This window comes from Pseudophryne corroboree, chromosome 5, assembly GCF_028390025.1.
Source record: "Pseudophryne corroboree isolate aPseCor3 chromosome 5, aPseCor3.hap2, whole genome shotgun sequence".
In the NCBI taxonomy this organism is placed as follows: Eukaryota; Metazoa; Chordata; class Amphibia; order Anura; family Myobatrachidae; genus Pseudophryne; species Pseudophryne corroboree.
In genome coordinates, this window is record NC_086448.1 from 562,066,103 (window position 1) to 562,087,837 (window position 21,735).

At 44.7% G+C, this 21,735-nt stretch overlaps 1 protein-coding gene across 1 annotated transcript in view; it reads right to left on the reverse strand.

Annotated features, from left to right (window-relative positions):
- LOC134929630 (cytidine monophosphate-N-acetylneuraminic acid hydroxylase-like) overlaps positions 1-21,735 on the reverse strand; it is a 353,512-nt gene that overhangs the window by 263,469 nt on the left and 68,308 nt on the right. Inside the window, exon 3 of the mRNA XM_063925213.1 lies at positions 19,514-19,605. Within this exon, the coding sequence (XP_063781283.1) occupies positions 19,514-19,605 (92 nt within the window). The remainder of the gene's footprint in view (positions 1-19,513; positions 19,606-21,735) is intronic.

A 21,735-nucleotide genomic window follows, 5' to 3' on the forward strand; every position in this document is an offset into this window, starting at 1 on the left:
ACATTCGGGGTAGCGATGGGGACACCAAACGCACCGAGCCTGGCAAACTTATATTTGGGGAAATGGGAAGAGGAAACAGTAGAAAATAATAACCCTTTTGTGTCAAATATTTGTCTATATAAAAGGTTTCTAGACGATATACTATTTATCTGGTCTGGGGATGAAATTATGTTTAATGAATTTATGCTTTATTTAAATACCAATTTCTTTCATTTGCATTTTACTTCAAATTTTCACAAAAATAAAATAGAATTATTGGATTTCGTTTTAGATAGTACAGGCTGTAAATATGGGGAGAAAATAAGAACATATTCACATATTAAAAAAACGGATTGTATCCGCAATGTATATTATCAAAGTTGCCACTATAAGAAATGGCTATATAATACAGGGACGTGCACTCAGGGGAGGCAGGGGAGGCAGTGCCTCCCCTGTCAAAATTATTAAAATAAAAAAAGAAGATACATAAGATACATATTCTGTGTCATATGTATGCTCTTTATATTATTATAATCATTTTAATCTGTTTAAATAGTTTGGGAGGCACTGATAGCTAGTGCCTCCCGTAGACTGTGGGAACGGGGACAAAGCAGGGGGCGGGGCCAAGCTCTGGGCTGTAAAAGCCCATTAGAAATTAAGGGGAATGCGGCACTAATACAAGTGCCTCGCTGGCAGGGAAAGCACGCCCCTGCCAGCGAGGCACATGTGATTGGACAGCGGATCCAGCACTGGATCCGCTGGTCCAATCACACATAAGCGTCGGGAAGAAGCGGCGGCGGTACCCGGAAGTTACTGCTGGACAGGAGAGGACCGAGAACGGCGGCGTGGACACGCTGGATGACAAGGGGCCTCCCCGGTTCGCCCTGGACCAGCTCTCCCTGCTGAAGGTGAGAGCCAGAAGAGCGGTGATGGATGTGCCTAGGCGGTGGGAGTGCGGAGCCCCTGCTCCTGCCTGTGTGATGGAGGCGCTGCTGCTGTGTCACGGCCGCTGCTGCTTCGGCTCCCAGGGGACTTGTGTACAGTCTGCCCGCCTGCTGCCCTCATCTACCTGGTGCTTGGTCCCATGTGGGTGCTGCTGTACAAAGTGTGTGTGTTTATGTGTATATACAATGCTGTGTAGTGTGTGTGTGTGTGTGTGTGTGTGTGTCCCAAATGGTGAAGATGATGATGCCGCGCCAGTGCCACACAAAGCTCTCTCCTCCTCACACAGCCCCCCCCCCCCACAGCTCCCCCCCCTGTGCCAGAAACACAGTGCCAGATACACAATTACCCCACAGTGCCAGATACATATTGCCCTGGCCGCCTCTCCACACACAGATTGTATTTGGTTGGGAGGGGGGGGGGGAGAGGGGAAGGTGCCTCCATGCCTCACCAGTCGGTGCCCTCACCGCATGTCACTGATATAATATACCTTATTCCCAGTTTGTTCAACTGAGACGTAATTGCTCTGATTTAGATAAATTTGAGGAGCAAGCAAATGTGCACAAACAACGTTTTAAAAATAAGAACTATCCAGAACAGGTGAATGAGAATTGTTATAGTAAAGCCAAGGAAAGGGATAGATCCAAATTAGTTGTATATAAACAAAGAGAAAAGTTGGACACACAAAGATTTTCAGTTCCCTTTGTTACTAGGTATAATGTGAAAGGAGGAGAAATTAAAAAAAAATCTTACAGAAACATTGGGATATTTGATGTTTGGATCCTTTGCTATAAGATATACAGTAATCCCCAAACAACCACAGGTGGTATATAGGAAATATTGCCCTCTAAAAAATAGACAGGCCCCAAGTAATTTAACAAGAGTTAGAGGTTCAACAATGTAATAAATTGGAAGGTTTTTTTCCCCTTGTATGAAGTGTAAAGTTTGTTCATTTGCTAATAAGGATAATAAACAGTTTTTTTAATTCTACCAATGATAGGTCGTGGAAGATTAAAGGGAAGTTGAGTTGTCTGAGTACCCACATTTTCTCTGGCTGGGTCCACAGGATAACATTGGGATATGCTTGAGCGTCAGCGGATTGGCACCAAATCGATCACGAGCTTTGTGGCCTCCCAGAATGCATCGGGCTCGTCCATATAATCCCGCCCACCGGCTCAGTCAAATCAGTTTTTTGTTTGGTAGGGCAGGTGCCGGACCATGGTCACAGGGCTGCTGTGTTTGGCAGCCCTGAGCTTTAAATTTGATTTATTTTTATAGTCTTACCTTTTTTTGAGTGAACTTTCCTAACAGCGTCCTACACGCATATTGGAAAGAGACGCTCCAACAACTCTCTGCCGGGTTGCAACAATGCTTACCCACAATACAAGTGCTGTCTCAATGGGCGTCTGTGTCGGATGTTACTAGTAGGTCCAGCAGACATTACCAGGCTGTGGACGGAGCACGGGAAGATGGTAAGGCATCGGTTTCACTTAGAGGGGAAATACGGACACAGCCGCACTGATTTGGGAGGAGACTACCAAACAGTAGCTGGCGGGCCATCACCACGGGTGCTCTAGTGCTAGGCTTTAGGGATCATAAGGCGCCAGGATTAGTTTGAGGCTGCGATCCCTAGGGTTGATGTCAGCAGTGGGGAGTCAGACGCTCTCCTGGTCACCCCTCCCCCCAATTCATGACCAGTTACCGTGCGTCTCCCACCATGAACTGATTGCCTCACTTCCGTCTCAGAAGCTACCACGAGGGGACTTGGTCGCAGCATGGCGCTGCGTCTTTATACACTAAAGTTTTACCGCTAAGAGACTAGGTTGCAGACAGGTTTGCTAACGTATTGATTGATCCTGGAAGTGGGGTGAGTCTCCCTGTATCCCACACTACAGAGTAAGGGTTATAGAGCATTACATTTCTATCTACTGTGTTAGTATGAATAGTTAAGTTTAGTGCCTTTTGCATATGACTTTTGCACAATGCTGTAGATTTCTCTGCAATTGCGTCTGAATACAATAAAATAACTGTATAGTACAGAAAACAGTAGATGTACGCCTACATACTTGAAATGTGTTTGTAGTTAATAATATGCTCATATGACTAATAATATCATGTGGCTGACTGCTAGTGTGATTGCTGACTTTATATATGTTTGTCAGTGTTTTTTCTGAACCTCAATGCTGGTGCTTGGGTTGGGGTCAGATTGATATAACTTTTTATGCAATATAAAGTGTTTTCAGTCACAGATTGTGTAGTATACTGTGGAAGAGTTGATTATTTATCATGTCTAAGAGCGGCAAAGGTGACGAGGTTACAACAGTAACACCAACACTCAAAACATGTTTATCCTGCAAGGTGGGGTTAATAACTCAATCCTTGGGAAATAATGGGTTGTGTGCAAATTGTTTTTCATTTCAGCAGATTGCAAGGTAGATCCCTGTGCAACAACAAATAGATCCACCCTGGGCCATATTTGCACAGACTCTATCCAGTATAGCTGACAGGTTGGCCCCTGCAGCTCCAACCACAGGAACATGGTACACGATTAACCCATACATGCAGCTCCAATCTTATGGTATAGACCCTACAGCTTCTACAAGTCAACAAGCTGATAAACCAAGGATAAATATATCATCTAGTGCACAGGCTACACAGGAGGATACAACAGATGATGACTCCATATACTCTACTTCACCTTATGAAGAACGAATAGAGGGTTTCTGCTCAGAAGATATAGCTGAGTTAATTGAAGCAATGAAGGCTATTCTGTCTCTAGAAGATACAGTTGAGCCAGTAGTTAAAACTAAAGCACCTGTGTTTAAACGTCCCAGAACAGTGAGGGTTGAGTTTCCAGGGTCAGAAGACCTGACAGAAATTATGGAGGAACCTTGGGCTACGCCCAATAAGAAATATAGAATTCCAAGAAAATGAGATTCGTACTACCCTTTTCATACTGGGGACTGTTTAAAAAGAAACATGCCTCCTAAAGTAGATACGAACGTCATTCGACTTGTGCGAAAATCCATTTTACCCTTGCCATCAACATCATTAAATGATGTCACAGACAGGAGAGTGGATGGTTTTTTGAAAAACATATTTTCCCTGTCAGGGGCAGTCATAAGGCCTGCTATGGCCTCAGCCTGGATGGCAAAAGCGGTAGTTGAATGGGCTGAAGAATTAGAGAATGTACTTTTAGCACCTACAAGGGAGCAGGAGTCTCATATAGCCCATATGAAACAGGCTGTGCTATTTCTAGAAGAAGCAGCAATGGATATGGGTGCAATTGCTTCCAAAGCATCAGCCTTAAAGGTAGCTGCTCGCAGAGCAATTTGGCTACGTACGTGGAAAGCTGATTCAGAATCCAAAAAGGTTCTGGAAGCTTTGCCCTTTGTTGGGAACATTCTTTTTGGTAAGGAATTGACAGAGATTCTGGAGTCAGAAGCTGAATCCAAGAAGGTTAAATTTCCTGCCAGTTATACTCCTAAGCCTAAGGGTTCAGGATTTAGGCTATTTCGGTGGCAAGGTAAAACAGGGCCTCCAGTTGGGGACTCCAAGGTAGGGGCCGTCTTCGTCAGTTTGCACACATATGGCAGCAGTCGACAACAGACGCTTGGGTGCAAGAAGTGGTATCTCGGGGTTATGTTTTCCCATTCAAAAAGCAGCCTCCTCTAAGGTTTTTCTGTACCAGCCCGTCTCACATAGAGATGAAGGCCAGGGCACTGCAAGAAGCAGTTCACAAATTGCTTCAGTCAGGAGTAATTGTCTCAGTACCTCCGCAATAATGGGGGAAGGGGTTTTACTCCAACCTATTTTTGGTCCATTAGCCAAACGGGTAATTTCGACCCATCCTCAATCTCAAAATGTTAAACAAATACATTTAGGTCCCAAGGTTCCGTATGGAAACATTACGTTCCATAATTTTGTCCATGGAACCAGGGGATTACATGGTATCTCTGGATATACAACATGCTCACCTGCATGTGCCAATAGACTTGTCTCATCAGGGTTACCTCAGGTTTGCTATCTCCAGCAACATTTTCAGTTCCAGGCTTTACCCTTTGGGTTAGCCACAGTATTTACCAAGATCATGGTGGTTATGGCAGCATATCTCCGCAAGCAGGGGATAAGAATTTTCCCATACCTCAACGATCTTTTTAATCCTGGCACAATCCCAGGAATTGCTCTTGAGTCATCTTCAACAGACAATAACTTGTCTACAGAAACACGGATGGCTCATAAATTGGGCAAAGTCGTCTCTGATTCTGTCACAATGGATGATTCACTTAGGGGCTGTATTGGATTCAGGTCTGCAGAAGATAATTTTGCCTGTGGAAAAAATATCCAAGGTGCAGTAAATGACTCAGGAATTGTTGCACAGTCAAACAATCAGTCAATCTCAGTTCACACGGCTATGCGAGTGATGGGGTTGATGGTGTCAACATTCGACATGGTGGAATATGCACAATTCCACTCAAGACCTTTGCAATATCTGATTCTAACCAGATGGAATGGAGTACATCAGACAATAAAGAAACAAAGGATGGTACTTCCAGTAAAGGTAAAAAGGTCATTAGCCTGGTGGCTACAGACATTCCATCTAGACAAGGGGAGACCCTTTTGGATATCCGATTGGGAGATCCTGACAACGGATGCCATTCTTCATGGCTGGGGAGCAGTGTCCGGGAAATTATGGTTCCAGGGACAATGGACCAAAGAGGTAAGTTGTCTGCCAATAAATTTGTTGGAACTACGAGCCATATACATGGCACTAATTCAGGCAAAGGCCATTCTGCAAGGAAATCCAGCCCAGATCCGCTCAGACAATGCAACGGCAGTAGCGTACCTCAACCATCAGGGAGGAACTCGCAGCCAAAGAGCAATGAAGGAGGTAAGTTGCATACTAAAGTGGGCAGAACTCCATCTTCCAGCATTGTCCGCAGTGTTCGTTTCAGGAGTCCTAAACTGGGAAGCAGACTTTCTCAGTCGACACACCATTCAAGAAACCGAATGGGCTCTACACCCGGAAGTATTTCAGATGCTAGTAGACAAGTGGGGGTTGCCAGAGATAGACCTCATGGCATCCCGTCTGAACCACAAAGTTCCAGCATACGGGTCAAGAACAAAAGACCCTGCAGTGATGCTTGTGGACGCACTGTCAGTGAAATGGGAATTTCATCTGGCATATCTGTTTCCTTCAATCTCCCTGGTACCCAGGGTGGTGAGGAAAATAAAGCAAGCAAGGGGTGCCATGATTCTAATAGCTCCGACATGGCCCAGAAGGCATTGGTACATACATCTGCAGAGGTTGTCGTTGGATGCGCCAATTCTGCTCCCTCAACGTCCAGATCTACTAATGCAGGGTACCTGTTGTCACAAGCATCTGGATCAGCTGTCTTTGACGGCGTGGCTGTTGAAACCTCTATCCTAGAATCAAGAGGTTTCTCACAAAAGGTAATTCAAACAATGCTTAGAGCAAGGAAACCTTCCTCTGCTCGCGTTTATCACAGAATATGGCAAACCTATATTCATTGGTGCAGTGAAAGAGAGATGGATCCAAAATCTTTCAGAGTATCCAGAATCTTAGATTTCCTTCAGGCAGGAATGGAAAAGGGTTTGATTGTGGCTTCCTTGAGAGTTCAAGTTTCAGCATTCAAGTTTCAGTATGATTTCAAAAGAAAATTGCTACTTTACAGGATGTGCATACTTTTTTCCAGGGAATGCTACGCATTCAACCACCTTTTGTTCCTCCTGCAGTACCGTGGGATTTAAGTCTGGTTCTCAAAGCCCTTCAAGGGCCTCCATTTGAATCACTAAAAAAAGTGGAGCTAAAATGGTTAACAGCTAAAGTACTCTTCCTACTGACTATGGCATCAGCTAGAAGAGTATCAGATTTAGGAGCACTCTCGTGTAAGTCTCCATTTCTGATTTTTTATCCAGATAAAGCAGTTCTCAGATCTAAGTCTGGTTATCTTCCAAAGGTGGTATCGAAGTTTCACCTTAATAAAGAAATTGTAGTCCCGGCTTTTCAGGTATCGGGACTGTCTGCGGAAGAAGCGTTGCTGGACGTAGTCCGTGCATTAAGAATCTACGTAGATCGTACCAGTGCCATCAGAAAACAGATTCTCTCCTCATTCTCTATGGATTTCACAAGAGGGGATGGCCTGCTACTAAACAGACGCTAGCAAGATGGCTTTGAATGACGATTTCAGAAGCATACTCTCGTGCTGATCTCCCTGTTCTGGCTAATGTCTCTACACATTCTACACGTAAGGTAGGTCCTTCATGGGCAGCACAACATGGTGCTTCAGCAGAACAGATATGTAAGGCAGCCACATGGTCTTCCATTAACACATTCATTAGACATTATGCCTTGGATACCTTTGCCTCTCATGACTCTGAATTCGGGCGAAAGGTTCTCCTGTCCAATCAGGAGCGTCCCCACCACTAAAAATTTGCTATGGGAAAACCCAATGTTATCCTGTGGATAACCTGTGGACCCAGCCAGAGAAATATACGTTATGGTAAGAACTTACCGTAGATAACTGTATTTCTCCTATGTCCACAGGTTTCCACAGGGATCCCACCCTGATGCACCTGATTTGAGAATCTTTATACTCACTAACCTCTTCCCTCTTGCGTGGAAGGGTGTGCATGTGTGTTCTTCTTGCCTGAATAGGGTTCTACATAAAGCTCCTGCCTAAATGCTTTGGAAACAACTGATTTGACTGAGCTGGTGGGCGGAATTATATGGACGAGCCCGGTGCATCCTGGGAGGCCACAAAGCTCGTGATCGATTTGGTGCCAATGCGCTGACACTCAAGCATATCCCAATGTTATCCTGTGGAAACCTGTGGACATAGGAGAAATACCGTTATCTACGATAAGTTCTTACCATAACGTATATATTTACCTTTTGGAGTGTAAATGTGGGAAATGTTATGTGGGCAAGACAAAACAGCTTTTAAAATTACAAATTTTAGAACATATGCGTAGTATTATTGGATTTATGCGCTGAACACTCTTGTCCCGTTTGGGTTAAATGAAGGATGTGACGTATCATTTCTGCAGGACTGATTTATCCGTATGCGGCTTAGAGTGTGGAGGCTTTATCCTGACCAACGTGCTTAATGCCGCTATGTGGAACTAATAGTGGTGCAGAATGTAGTTTTTTGTTCTGTGTTGTTCTTATTCTTGCTGTAAGTTTCTGGATATTGTAATAGTTTTTAGAAATATAACGATCTATGAGAATATTATGTATTGAGGTAAAAAGTATGTGAAATAAATATTCTAATTTTTTTGTAAAGGTTGAATCCGGACCACAGATCCGCTCTAATAGATCAAGCCTAATGTGGAATTAAAAGCTATGAAGTCATTATAAATTAATTAAAGGGTTAGATAAATGTAAATATATAGAGTATATTTATTGAAGAAGCAGATCTCTAGTGGGATTCGATCCTATTGTGTAGAATGTATGAATTTCGGTTTTATGAAGGTTTAAAACGGATACTTGTGATAAATCACTATTAATTATTTGATTGAAGGAGATGCCCATATTGGGTATATATAGTGTCATTTTGGAAGGCAAACCACACTCCCTGACGAAGTCCCGATAGGACGAAACACGTTGGGCGTGGCCAAAGTTGTGGACACTGTGACGTCATCCCCCGGAGGCAGAGCCAGTGTGGAAGCGAGCCGGAGTACGAACTTGAAAGACGGCTAAGTCGCGGCTGATGCTTATACTGATGATTTTAATCCTACATGTATGTGAATTTATGTTTCAAGTAAAAAGTGTGATTTTAAAGTTACTTACAAGTGCGCTCTCCATTTTTTTTTACCAGTTTCTAAACATACTCCAGTGGCTTGGAGTAGATCAGAGCTGCACCTGGACTTTTGGGGAAAAAACTCTGGATGTCCAAAGAACTACTTGTGAAAACAACTGAACTTCATTTCTAAAATGTATATGTATCTATATGTGTCAGGTAGGTGGTTAGGCAGGTAAGTCCAGCTGCCCCTGAGGTGGCGCCATTCAGCCATTTAGAGGACCCAAAATGAAAAAATAACTAGTCCCCCAACCTAAAAACATTGTGGTGGCCCTGTAAATAATTATATCATGTTCTAAACATACATCAATAACCATTCTGAAAGGGTACACATCATTTTCCTACATGTAAGATTTTCGGGCAAGAGGGGAGCGGGTGGGTTGGTATATTTTGTGGACATTCAGCATGTCAACATTCATAATAATAACATGAGAATGGTGACATGGTTGACATGTCACCATACACCATGTTGACATTCAGCATATTAACACTGATGAAATGTTGATATGGTATGATTTATAATGTCAACAAGCAGTTTTTAGGCTAAAACTAACCCTAATGCTAATGCTACATTTTCACTGTTGACATGTCATATGTCAAAATTTCAACCATAACATTTGCTATTGTGGTGTTGACATTCTGAATGTTGACATAGTGAGTGTCAATAATCTTACTGCATACCACAAGAATGGTGTAAAATGGGCAATGTATAGAGATAGTGAAAAAAAAGGGGAATGTGTTATCTGGGTCTACAGTAGTGCATACCTCCCCACATTTGGGAGTAGGAAGTAGGTATCACCTGAGGAGTGTGGTCTCATGAGAGGGGGCATGGTATCACAGCGCAACCCCAATTTACAGCACTATGGTGGAATAACCAGCAACCCCAATTTACAGCACTATGGTGGAATAACCAGCACTCACTGGGCTGCCCCCAGGCTCACCTAACTCTGTTTAGAATTAGATGCCATGCATGATAAGTAATTTGATGACCTGAACTCACCCCATGGCAGGATACTGCGGCCACGGGTGGAATTCCAAGACAGTGCCCAAAATCTGGTGTAGGGAGACTTGACTTGTGCCCAGCCTTCAGGGGATCTTGGATATAGATAAAGTGGACGTAGATAAAGTACCAACCAATCAGCTCCTAACTGACATGTCACAGGCTGGGTTTGAAAAAAATACAGCTAGGAGCTGATTGGCTGGTACTTTATCTCCATCCACTTTACCTCCATCCAAGGTTTAGTAAATAGACCCCTAGGACTCCAACAGCCAGTGTCAGTGAGAATAACTGTGAGGAATGGAGGTGGAGCCTCCTTTCAGCTCTCCAGCTGACTTGCCGGCCGACTCAGTGAGGCAGCTTTGACTGCTCCTTTCCCTGGTCCTTTTTATTGCAGTGTTATTGGCTGTGGCACAGGCTCACCCCACCTTAGCCAGGTAGTTTCTGATCATCAGCTACACCTCTCATCTCTACTCGTCTTTGCAGCGGAGCTCCACACAATTACAATGAGTTTTGACTATAAAAGTTATTAGAATAAGTTGTAAATATCTTCTTTGCATTATTCTAATCATTTTTATAGTCAAAACTCTTGAAGTATGACAGGCATAGGTGTTGGAACAGAAGGGGCAAGGGGGCGGCCAGTCAATGTAGTGGGTTGCGAGGCACAGTGCGGCCACCATCTAGGGTTACCATGGGTAGTGTCAGAATGCAGATAATCCCGCTCTTTGTCTGCCTCCAGGGCTCTCCTCTGCCCTGCACTCAGCTCCTGCCATTATTGTGTGCAGCTATATTTCCTGTGGGCTGGCTTCTCCTCTAGGACCTGCCCTGCTCCCGTCTCACCTCCCACTTCATATGTTTCCCCTCAGTTCCCCCTTCATACTGTCTCCCCCACACCTAGATTTTATATATATATATATATATATATATATATATATATATATATTAGAGATGAGCGGTTTCGGTTCCTCTGGATCTGAACCCCCCCCCAACTTCACCTATTTTACACGGTTCCGAGGCAGCCTCGGATCTTCCCGCCTTGCTCGGTTAACCTGAGCGTGCCCGAACGTCATCATCCCGCTGTCGGATTCTCGAGAGATTCGTATTCTATATAAGGAGCCGCGCGTCGCCGCCATTTTCACTCGTGCATTGGAGATGATAGCGAGAGGACGTGGCTGCATTCTCTCAGTTTCTGTGTTCAGTGTGCTGCAAATATCTGTGCTCAGTGTGCTGCAAATATCTACGTTCTCTGCCTGAAAAACGCTCCATATCTGTGCTGCATTGTAGTATGTAGTAGGAGGACAGTGCAGAATTTTGCTGACCACCAGTATATATATAGCAGTATGGTACAGTAGTCCATTGCTCTACCTCTGTGTCGTCAAGTATACTATCCATCAATACCTGTGCTGCATTGTAGTTGTGCGCAGTATATAGTAGGAGTAAAGTGCAGAATTTTGCTGACCACCAGTATATATATAGCAGTACGGTACAGTAGTCCATTGCTCTTCCTCTGTGTCGTCAAGTATACTATCCATCCATACCTGTGCTGCATTGTAGTTGTGCGCAGTATATAGTAGGAGGACAGTGCAGAATTTTGCTGACCACTAGCATATATATAGCAGTATGGTACAGTAGGCCATTGCTATTGATATATTACTGGCATATAATTCCACACATTAAAAAATGGAGAACAAAAATGTGGAGGGTAAAATAGGGAAAGATCAAGATCCACTTACACCTCGTGCTGAAGCTGCTGCCACTAGTCATGGCCGAGACTATGAAATGCCATCAACGTCGTCTGCCAAGACCAATGCCCAATGTCATAGTAGAGAGCATGTAAAATCCAAAAAACAAAAGTTCAGTAAAATGACCCAAAAATCTAAATTAAAAGCGCCTGATGAGAAGCGTAAACTTGCCAATATGCCATTTACGACACGGAGTGGCAAAGAACGGCTAAGGCCCTGGCCTATGTTCATAGCTAGTGGTTCAGCTTCACATGAGGATGGAAGCACTCATCCTCCCGCTAGAAAAATGAAAAGACTTAAGCTGGCAAAAGCACAGCAAAGAACTGTACGTTCTTCTAAATCACAAATCCCCGAGGAGAGTCCAATTGTGTCGGTTGCGATGCCTGACCTTCCCAACACTGGACGGGAAGAGGTGGCGCCTTCCACCATTTGCACGCCCCCTGCAAGTGCTGGAAGGAGCGCCCGCAGTCCAGTTCCTGATATTCAAATTGAAGATGTCACTGTTGAAGTACACCAGGATGAGGATATGGGTGTTGCTGGCGCTGAGGAGGAAATTGACAAGGAGGATTCTGATGGTGAGGTGGTTTGTTTAAGTCAGGCACCCAGGGAGACACCTGTTGTCCGTGGGACGAATATGGCCATTGACATGCCTGGACAAATTACAAAAAAAATCAACTCTTCGGTGTGGAATTATTTTAACAGAAATGCGGACAACAGGTGTCAAGCCGTGTGTTGCCTTTGTCAAGCTGTAATAAGTAGGGGTAAGGACGTTAACCACCTAGGAACATCCTCCCTTATACGTCACCTGGAGCGCATTCATCAGAAGTCATTGACAAGTTCAAAAACTTTGGGTGACAGCGGAAGCAGTCCACTGACAACTAAATCCCTTCCTCTTGTAACCAAGCTCCTGCAAACCACACCACCAACTCCCTCAGTGTCAATTTCCTCCTTAGACAGGAACGCCAATAGTCCTGCAGGCCATGTCACTGGCAAGTCTGACGAGTCCTCTCCTAACTGGGATTCCTCCGATGCATCCTTGAGTGTAACGCCTACTGCTGCTGGCGCTGCTGTTGTAGCTGCTGGGAGTCGATCGTCATCCCAGAGGGAAAGTCGGAAGACCACTTGTACTACTTCCAGTAAGCAATTGACTGTCCAAAAGTCCTTTGCGAGGAAGATGAAATATCACAGCAGTCATCCTGCTGCAAAGCGTATAACTCAGGTCTAGGCAGCTGCGGTGGTGTTAAACGTGTGTCCGGTATCCACCGTTAATTCACAGGGAATTAGAGAATTGATTGAGGTACTGTGTCCCCGGTACCAAATACTATCTAGGTTCCATTTCTCTAGGCAGGCGATACCGAGAATGTACACAGACCTCAGAAAAAGAGTCACCAGTGCCCTAAAAAATGCAGTTGTACCCAATGTCCACTTAACCACGGACATGTGGACAAGTGGAGCAGGGCAGACTCAGGACTATATGACTGTGACAGCCCACTTGGTAGATGTATTGCCTCCCGCAGCAAGAACAGCAGCAGCTGCGGCACCAGTAGCAGCATCTCGCAAATGCCAACTCGTTCCTAGGCAGGCTACACTTTGTATCACCGCTTTCCATAAGAGGCACACAGCTGACAACCTCTTACGGAAACTGAGGAACATCATCGCAGAATGGCTTACCCCAATTGGACCCACCTGGGGATTTGTGACATCGGACAACGCTACCAATATTGGGGGTAATTCCAAGTTGATCGCAGCAGGAAATGTTTTAGCAGTTGGGCAAAACCATGTGCACTGCAGGGGGGGCAGATATAACATTTGCAGAGAGAGTTAGATTTGGGTGGGTTATTTTGTTTCTGTGCAGGGTAAATATACTGGCTGCTTTATTTTACACTGCAGTTTAGATTGCAGATTGAACACACCACACCCAAATCTAACTCTCCCTGCACATGTTATATCTGCCTCCCCTTCACTGCACATGGTTTTGCCCAATTGCTAACAAAGATCCTGCTGCGATCAACTTGGAATTACCCCCATTGTGTGTGCATTACATGTGGGCAAATTCCAGCACGTCCCATGTTTTGCACATACATTGAATTTGGTGGTGCCGAATTTTTTAAAAAACTACAGGGGCGTGCAAGAGATGCTGTCGGTGGCCCGAAGAATTGCAGGCCACTTTCGGCATTCAGCCACCGCGTGCCGAAGACTGGAGCACCGGCAAACACTCCTGAACCTGCCCCGCCATCATCTGAAGCAAGAGGTGGTAACGAGGTGGAATTCAACCCTCTATATGCTTCAGAGGATGGAGGAGCAGCAAAAGGCCATTCAAGCCTATACATCTGCCTACGATATAGGCAAAGGAGGGGGAATGTACCTGACTCAAGCACAGTGGAGAATGAATTCAACGTTGTGCAAGGTTCTGCAACCCTTTGAACTTGCCACACGTGAAGTCATTTCAGACACTGCCAGCCTGAGTCAGGTCATTCCCCTCATCAGGCTTTTGCAGAAGCAGCTGGAGAGATTGAAGGAGGAGCTAAAACGGAGCGATTCCGCTAGGCATGTGGGACTTGTGGATGGAGCCCTTAATTCGCTTAACCAGGATTAACGGGTGGTCAATCTGTTGAAATCAGAGCACTACATTTTGGCCACCGTGCTTGATCCTAGGTTTAAAGCCTACGTTGTATCTCTCTTTCCGGCAGACACAAGTCTGCAGAGGTGCAAAGACCTGCTGGTGAGACACTTGTCAAGTCAAGCGGAACGTGACCCGTCAACAGCTCCTCCTTCACATTCACCCGCAACTGGGGCTGCGAGGAAAAGGCTAAGAATTATGAGCCCACCCGCTGGCGGTGATGCAGGGCAGTCTGGAGCGAGTGCTGACATCTGGTCCAGACTGAAGGACCTGCCAATGATTACTGACTTGTCGTCTACTGTCACTGCATATGATTCTGTCACCATTGAAAGAATGGTGGAGGATTATATGAGTGACCGCATCCAAGTAGGCACGTCAGACAGTCCGTACGTATACTGGCAGGAAAAAGAGGCAATTTGGAGGCCCTTGCACAAACTGGCTTTATTTTACCTAAGTTGCCCCCCTCCAGTGTGTACTCCGAAAGAGTGTTTAGTGTAGCCGCTCACCTTGTCAGCAATCGGCGTACGAGGTTACTTCCAGAAAATGTGGAGAAGATGATTTTCATCAAAATGAATTATAATCAATTCCTCTGTGGAGACATTCACCAGCAATTGCCTCCAGAAAGTACACAGGGACCTGAGATGGTGGATTCCAGTGGGGACGAATTAATAATCTGTGAGGAGGGGGATGTACACAGTGAAAGGGGTGAGCAATCGGACGATGAGGAGGAGGTGGACATCTTGCCTCTGTAGAGCCAGTTTGTGCAAGGAGAGATTGGTTTTTTTTGGTGGGGGCCCAAACCAACCAGTCATTTCAGTCACAGTCGTGTGGCAGACCCTGTCGCTGAAATGATGGGTTTGTTAAAGTGTGCTTGTCCTGTTTATACAACATAAGGTTGGGTGCGAGGGCCCAAGGACAATTCCATCTTGCACCTCTTTTTTCTTTAATTTATCTTTGCATCATGTGATGTTTGGGGCCAATTTTTTTAAGTGCCATCCTGTCTGACACTGCAGTGCCACTCCTAGATGGGCCAGGTGTTTGTGTCAGCCACTTGGGTCGCTTAGCTTTGTCATCCAGCGACCTTGGTGCACCTCTTTTTTTCTTTGCATCATGTGCTGTTTGGGGACTATTTTTTGAAGTGCCATCCTATCTGACACTGCAGTGCCACTCGTAGATGGGCCAGGTGTTTGTGTCGGCCACTTGGGTCGCTTAGCTTAGTCATCCAGCGACCTTGGTGCACCTCTTTTTTTCTTTGCATCATGTGCTGTTTGGGGAATATTTTTTTAAGTGCCATCCTGTCTGACACTGCAGTGCCACTCCTAGATGGGCAAGGTGTTTGTGCCGGCCACTTGGGTCGCTTAGCTTAGTCATCCAGTGACCTTGTGCAAATTTTAGGACTAAAAATAATATTGTGAGTTGTGAGGTGTTCAGAATAGACTGGAAATGAGTGGAAATTATGGTTATTGAGGTTAATAATACTATGGGATCAAAATGACCCCCAAATTCTATGATTTAAGCTGTTTTTGAGGGGGTTTTTTTAAAAAAACACCCGAATCCAAAACACACCCGAATCCGCCCAAAAATTTTCAGGGAGGTTTTGCCAAAACGCGTCCGAATCCAAAACACGGCCGCGGAACCGAATCTAAAACCAAGACACAAAACCCGAAAAATTTCCGGTGCACATCACTAATATATATAGATAGAGAGAGGGAGAGAGAGACAGAGATCTATATTTACTATCTATCTCTGTCAGGTAGGTGGTGTGGTGGGTAAGCCCAGCTGCCCCTGAGGGAGCAGCCTTCAGCAATTTAGGGGCACGAAAGTAAAATTTTATCTTGCCCCCCCTCCCAACCCCAACCTAAAAGTGTTGTTCTGGCACCCCTGATGATAGGGCTCTGTCTCCCCTGCCTACCCTGACTGCACCCCAAAATCCATTCCTGATTAGCTGAAAATAGGAATGTTATGTTTTGGGGCATTTATCATACTGACACACCCACACTTTTTTAATTATAATGACCCCAAATAAAAATAGAAATGGGTTATTTGGAATAAAGGAGTAAATAAATAGCAAGGACTTCTCAAAATGACAATGCAGAATTAAACAAAGGCAATATCACAGTCATATACATTATCTCTTCACTACCATTAAATAAAACATCACTGACAAATATATATAATGCAGCAATCACATACAGATCTGTTTAGCAAGTGATAGAAGTCCTACAGTCCTGTCACATTGTGTATACAGATGAGCTCAAAGAATATTTGTTATCATAAATAAAGGTCCCTTAATACAGTTATAATGTAAAAGACACTGTGTAAGTATACTGTACCTTGAATAGTGTCCATTTGATTTGCATTTAGGTTTTATGTGCACAGTTGAGACCCTTAGCACATCTAAAACAGTATTTTCTTCATACGGGATATAGTGAAATTGCCGGCTGTCGGGATCCCAACAGCCGGCATTTTACAGATGGCCAAAAAACTGACACCAGCCCGTAATTCCCACTGGTTTGGTGGGTTTACACCACCAATCAAGTGGGAATAGAACCTGTGGTGAACTCGCTGCCCGTATTCTGGCAGACGGGATGCCGCTGTCGGTATACTGACAGACATACCGGATTCCTTCATACTGTCATTAGGGGGACACAGCTCCCCTCTTGGCTTTACAGCTGGTTGGTAAAAATTAGCATACAATTTTTACCCCTATTTTTCACTACCAGCATAGGCTGATAGGCCTGGGACTGGTAATAAATTTGGGGGGAACCCCGTGTTGTTGTTTTATTAAAAAGAATAACAGATTTTTATGTAATACAAGCCTGCATATCAGGGGTGTTTTAACAAAGGAGGGGGACTGTGTTCACTTCCGAGTGGGCTCCCTCCTCTGCATGGTGCAGTAGTCTCGGGCATTGTGCCGGAGTCTACTGTGCATGCACAGGTCTCCAGAAATATGATGGCCTCCATGTTCTGGGGACCAATTTGAGTAATTTGCATGCATGGAGGCCATTTTGGCTAAGATTTTCGCTGTGACTGCAGCGCCCGACGCTGGACTCCAGACAGGTAAGTGTTAAAATATGGTACGCTGTGTGCGGTGTAGGCTTTCCCCGTGGACCCCCGAGGGGCCCGTGTGCCTCGCTGCACACATTGCAACCATTATAGAAATGACAATGCTGCACATTGACCCATACAAGTTTATAAACCAGGACGGAATTGCATTCGATTCCTACGTCTTGCATCAGGAAAGGAGTTTAGAAAACGATGCAGTTTAGGTCAAACTGACATTTTGTAAATGCTGTATTTTGAGGTTAGAAACCACCGTCATTCAGCAGTGCATTAGGGGTACATAGAAGGGGAGCGTGAACTAACTACCTGGGACCCTGCCTCCTTGAACCTCACGTAAAACATAATATATAAACATTACCATAAACCTGCATCTGTCTAATATAGAAATGAAAAAAGCTTGATCTCTGTTGCTGGGGAAAAAATAAAACATGAAAAATCACAGAAATACAATAGAAATACATAGCATATGATAAATACAATAATTAGATGCCATAATTTCTATGATGAATACAAAAATACAATATACAGTACAAGGGTATACCCAAAATAAACAGGAATTAATAATTCATTATTTATTTGTACATTTTGAGACTTCAGTCACCCTCACAGTACTCTCCACTTGAATCAATACATTTGTCAAAACCTTTTTCCATTGCTCAAAACATTTTTTAAACTCATCTTTATTGATGCATTTTAGTACTTTTGCCTATTTTTGTTTCACCTCTTCAGAATCAGTAATCATTTTCCTTTAAGGTCTGTTTTCATCCGACGAAATAAAACAAGGTTGCAGTGGGTGAGATCGGGTGAAAATGGTGGGTGAGGCAAAGTTGTCATGTCATTTGTGGTTAAAAATTGCTTACCACTCAGAGCTGTGTGGGCAGGTGCGTTGTCATGATGGAAGAGCCAGTCACTAGTTCACCACAAATCCGGATGTTTTTTCCTCGAATCATGACGCAACCTTTTCAAAACTTCCAAATAAAATCTTTGCCTGACAGTTTGACCCTGGGGAACAAATTCTGAGTGCACAATCCCTCTCACATCAAAGAAACAAAATGAGCATTGTGTTCACATTTGACTTCATTAAAACAAAGAGCAAAAGAGTTACTAAGCAGCTGCAAAAAAAAAACTGCAGTCAAAGTGGGTGGTCCAAGGGGGATACGATGACATGATTTGCGTCATTGTAGCTCCACCCCCTATGTACAGTGCCTGTTTTCTCTGCACTGTCTTGCGGGGGTGGGGCTATGATGACGCGACCATGGTGCCACGCCCCCGGACAGCTCGCTTTCCCCATCGGCCACGCTCCGGATCGCCCACATTGCCGCCGGACACACACCCATTAGCCTACCACGCTGCAGCCTCTCGGAGGTCGGTGCAGCAAGGTAGGCAACTATGCTGTACTTTTGCTGCATAAGATATTTAATTCAAATACAGGGCATTTTTTAAGGCCTGCATACTGACAACTGTTTAATAACAGTAACTAAACAAAGGGTGTTATTCAGAGTTGTTAGCAAACCAAAAAAGTTAGCAATTGTGAAAAACCATGCGCAGTGCAGGTGGGGCAGATGTAGCAGGTACAGAGAGAGTTATGCTAGCCATACACTTGTGCGATGCCCCGCGACGCGACATCGCGGGGCATCGCACCGGCAGTTCAGGTGCGATCAAATCGCACCTGATCTGCCAAAGTGGTTACCATGCGATCATGCGATAGATCGCATGGTAATCACGTGATGGGCACGTCACCGCCGAGTGGGAGCGGCCTCTGTCCGCTCCTGGCGGGTGCTCATCGCACATCGCAGTGCGATATATCTCATGTGGGTTTAAAACCACATGCGATCGCACTGCGATGCGAGAAATACTATGTGCAGCACATATTATCTTGAGACGCGATATTCGACCGGCGTGCCCGTGCATCGCGTCGAAAGGTATCTTAAATGTGCATACAATCCTTCGATTTCTCTCACAGATGTGGTCGAAATCGAAGGATAGTACCGATAATCTCACAGGTGTATGGGCACCATTAGATTTGGGTGGGTGTGTTCAAACTAAAATCTAAATTGCAGTGTTAAAACAAGGCAGCCAGTATTTACCCTGCACTGAAACAATATAACCTACAAAAATCGTACTCTCTCTGCACATGTTAAATCTGCCCCACCTGCAGTGCAACATGGTTTTTCCCAATTGCTAACTTTTTTGGTTTGCTAACAACTGTGAATAACCCCCAAAGTTTGCTTTCATTTAAAGAAAATTTACAAAAGCTAATTGGTTGCTGTAGTTTCCTAGTTAACCGTACACAAAGTTTCACAAATTTATTTCATTTTATTCACTGAAGTAGAAGTCATTTTATTACCTAGTTCATCTTGACAGAAGCTATCTGGTGGATTGACATATTTCATGGTGCTCACATCCAGCTTCCAGTTGTGCTTGGTACAACGTACAGTCCTAATGTCAGAAATCCAAATTAATTATGGCTCACAGAAATGGAAAATAAAAAAAACAAATTAATAGTTTTGAAAATTGTCAAATCATATTTGTATATTTATTCAATGAAGATTTAAGGTTAAAACATTCTAAAATGTTTATGTATTGAAGATTCAATTATCAATTTACATTATTTAACCCTTTGAAGTTCACATTGGGGGTCATTCCAAGTTGATCGCTCGCTAGCTGTTTTTAGCAGCCGTGCAAATGGGATCAGTACTAAATGCCGCCGGCCGGAATCCCGGCAGTCGAAATACCGACGCCGGAATCCCGACAGGGGTGGCGAGCGGAAAGCAGCCCCTTGCGGGCACAGTGCCTCGCTACGCTCGGTACACTATTATATTCTCCCTCTATGGGTGTCGCGGACACCCACGGAGGGAGAATATGTCGGGATTGTGGTGGTCGGGATTCTGGCGTCAGTATTTCGACCGCCGGGATTCCGGCCGGCGGCATCTTGACTGCATCCCGTACAAATGCTATGCCGCAGCCCTCTGGGAGTGTATCTTAGCTTAGAAGAAGTACAAACGAAAGGATTGCAGAGCGACAAAAAAAAAATAATTGTGCAGTTTCAGAGTAGTTTCAGACCTACTCAGCGCTTGCAATCACTACAGACTGTTCAGTTCGTGTTTTGACGTCACAAACACGCCCTGCGTTCGCCCAGCCATGCCTGCGTTTTTCCTGGCACGCCTGCGTTTTTTCGAACACTCTCTGAAAACGGTTATTTGACACCCAGAAACGCCCCTTTCCTGTCAATCACTCTGCGGCCAGCAGTGCGACTGAAAAGCTTCGCTAGACCTTGTGTGAAACTACTTCGGTCATTGTGAAAGTACATTGCGCCGCATGCGCATAAGTGCCTTTTTTTGCATCATTGCTGCGCAGCGAACATTTTCAGCTAGCGATCAACTCAGAATGACCCCCATTATCTCTTGTTCCAATCATCTGAACATAAATGTATGTTTTTAAAAAAGCATATACAGTACCTGCAAATTACTGTTTTCTGGGTTTGTTATAAAGCTGGCTATACGAACTGTAGTACTTTTACCCAAGTGTGATATATCTATCTTTAACATATGTAAAGCTTAGCTGAGTGTACCATAGTCTATGTGGAATCCGTGCATTATCAAAGCTCTTAGCTTAGTGCTGGTGACCCTGTCCCAAATCTCAATAATATGGCCTATGCATCGTACTAAAGCAATTATGAGTGGTGTGACAAGATGAGGGATTACCATCTATCATTGTCTGTTGTCTGGTTCAGTTCATTACATGGCTAGAGACCGTATAGTGGAAACTTGGAAGTTTAATAAAGCATCTCCACATACTGTAGGTGATAAATGGAACTGGTTTATTAAACATAGAAGGAAACAGAATATTGACAGGGCACAAGGTACAGTCTCGGAGCTGGTGAATATGGACAGGACAGGAACTGGGGTGAGTGCCCAGCACTAGAACATGGAAAGTCTCATGTAGTTATTACAGTAGCCAATAAGTAGTGATTCATGCAAGGAGGCTCCAAGCAGCTGGTAGGGTAGTCGGGTGGATGAAGTAATCTGAGGGTACCAGGATGTGGAGGAGTCTTTGGTTAGTGCTCACCAGCAAGGAGCGCTTTGGAGTTCTGGTACTAGGAGTATCTGATCTGCAGACTCTAGGAGCTTGGTAAGTAGGCAGGTTAAGATACCACAGAGATACAGTACACTGGAATAGTACTAGAAGTGTTTTGCTGACAGAATAACATTGATGTTTCTGGTATAACTGCAGTCTGTGATGAGAAAAGCAGAACAGACTGGCTGTTGATGAAATCAGGATTCCTCATATGACTAATGGGCCCTACAGACTCGGCGATGTCCTGCCGAACTGCCCGACTGCCGATACGGCAGACGGGCGACCCGGCGGCGGGGGGGTGGGGCAGTGACGGGGGGAGTGATGTTTCTTCACTCCCCCTGTCACCGGCTCCGTAGACGTGCAGGCAAATATGGACGATCTCGTCCATATTGGCCTGCATGCACAGCCGACGGGGCACCAGCGATGAACGAGCGCGGGGCCGCGCATCGTTCATCGCTGGTGCCTCCACACTGACAGATATGAACGTTATCT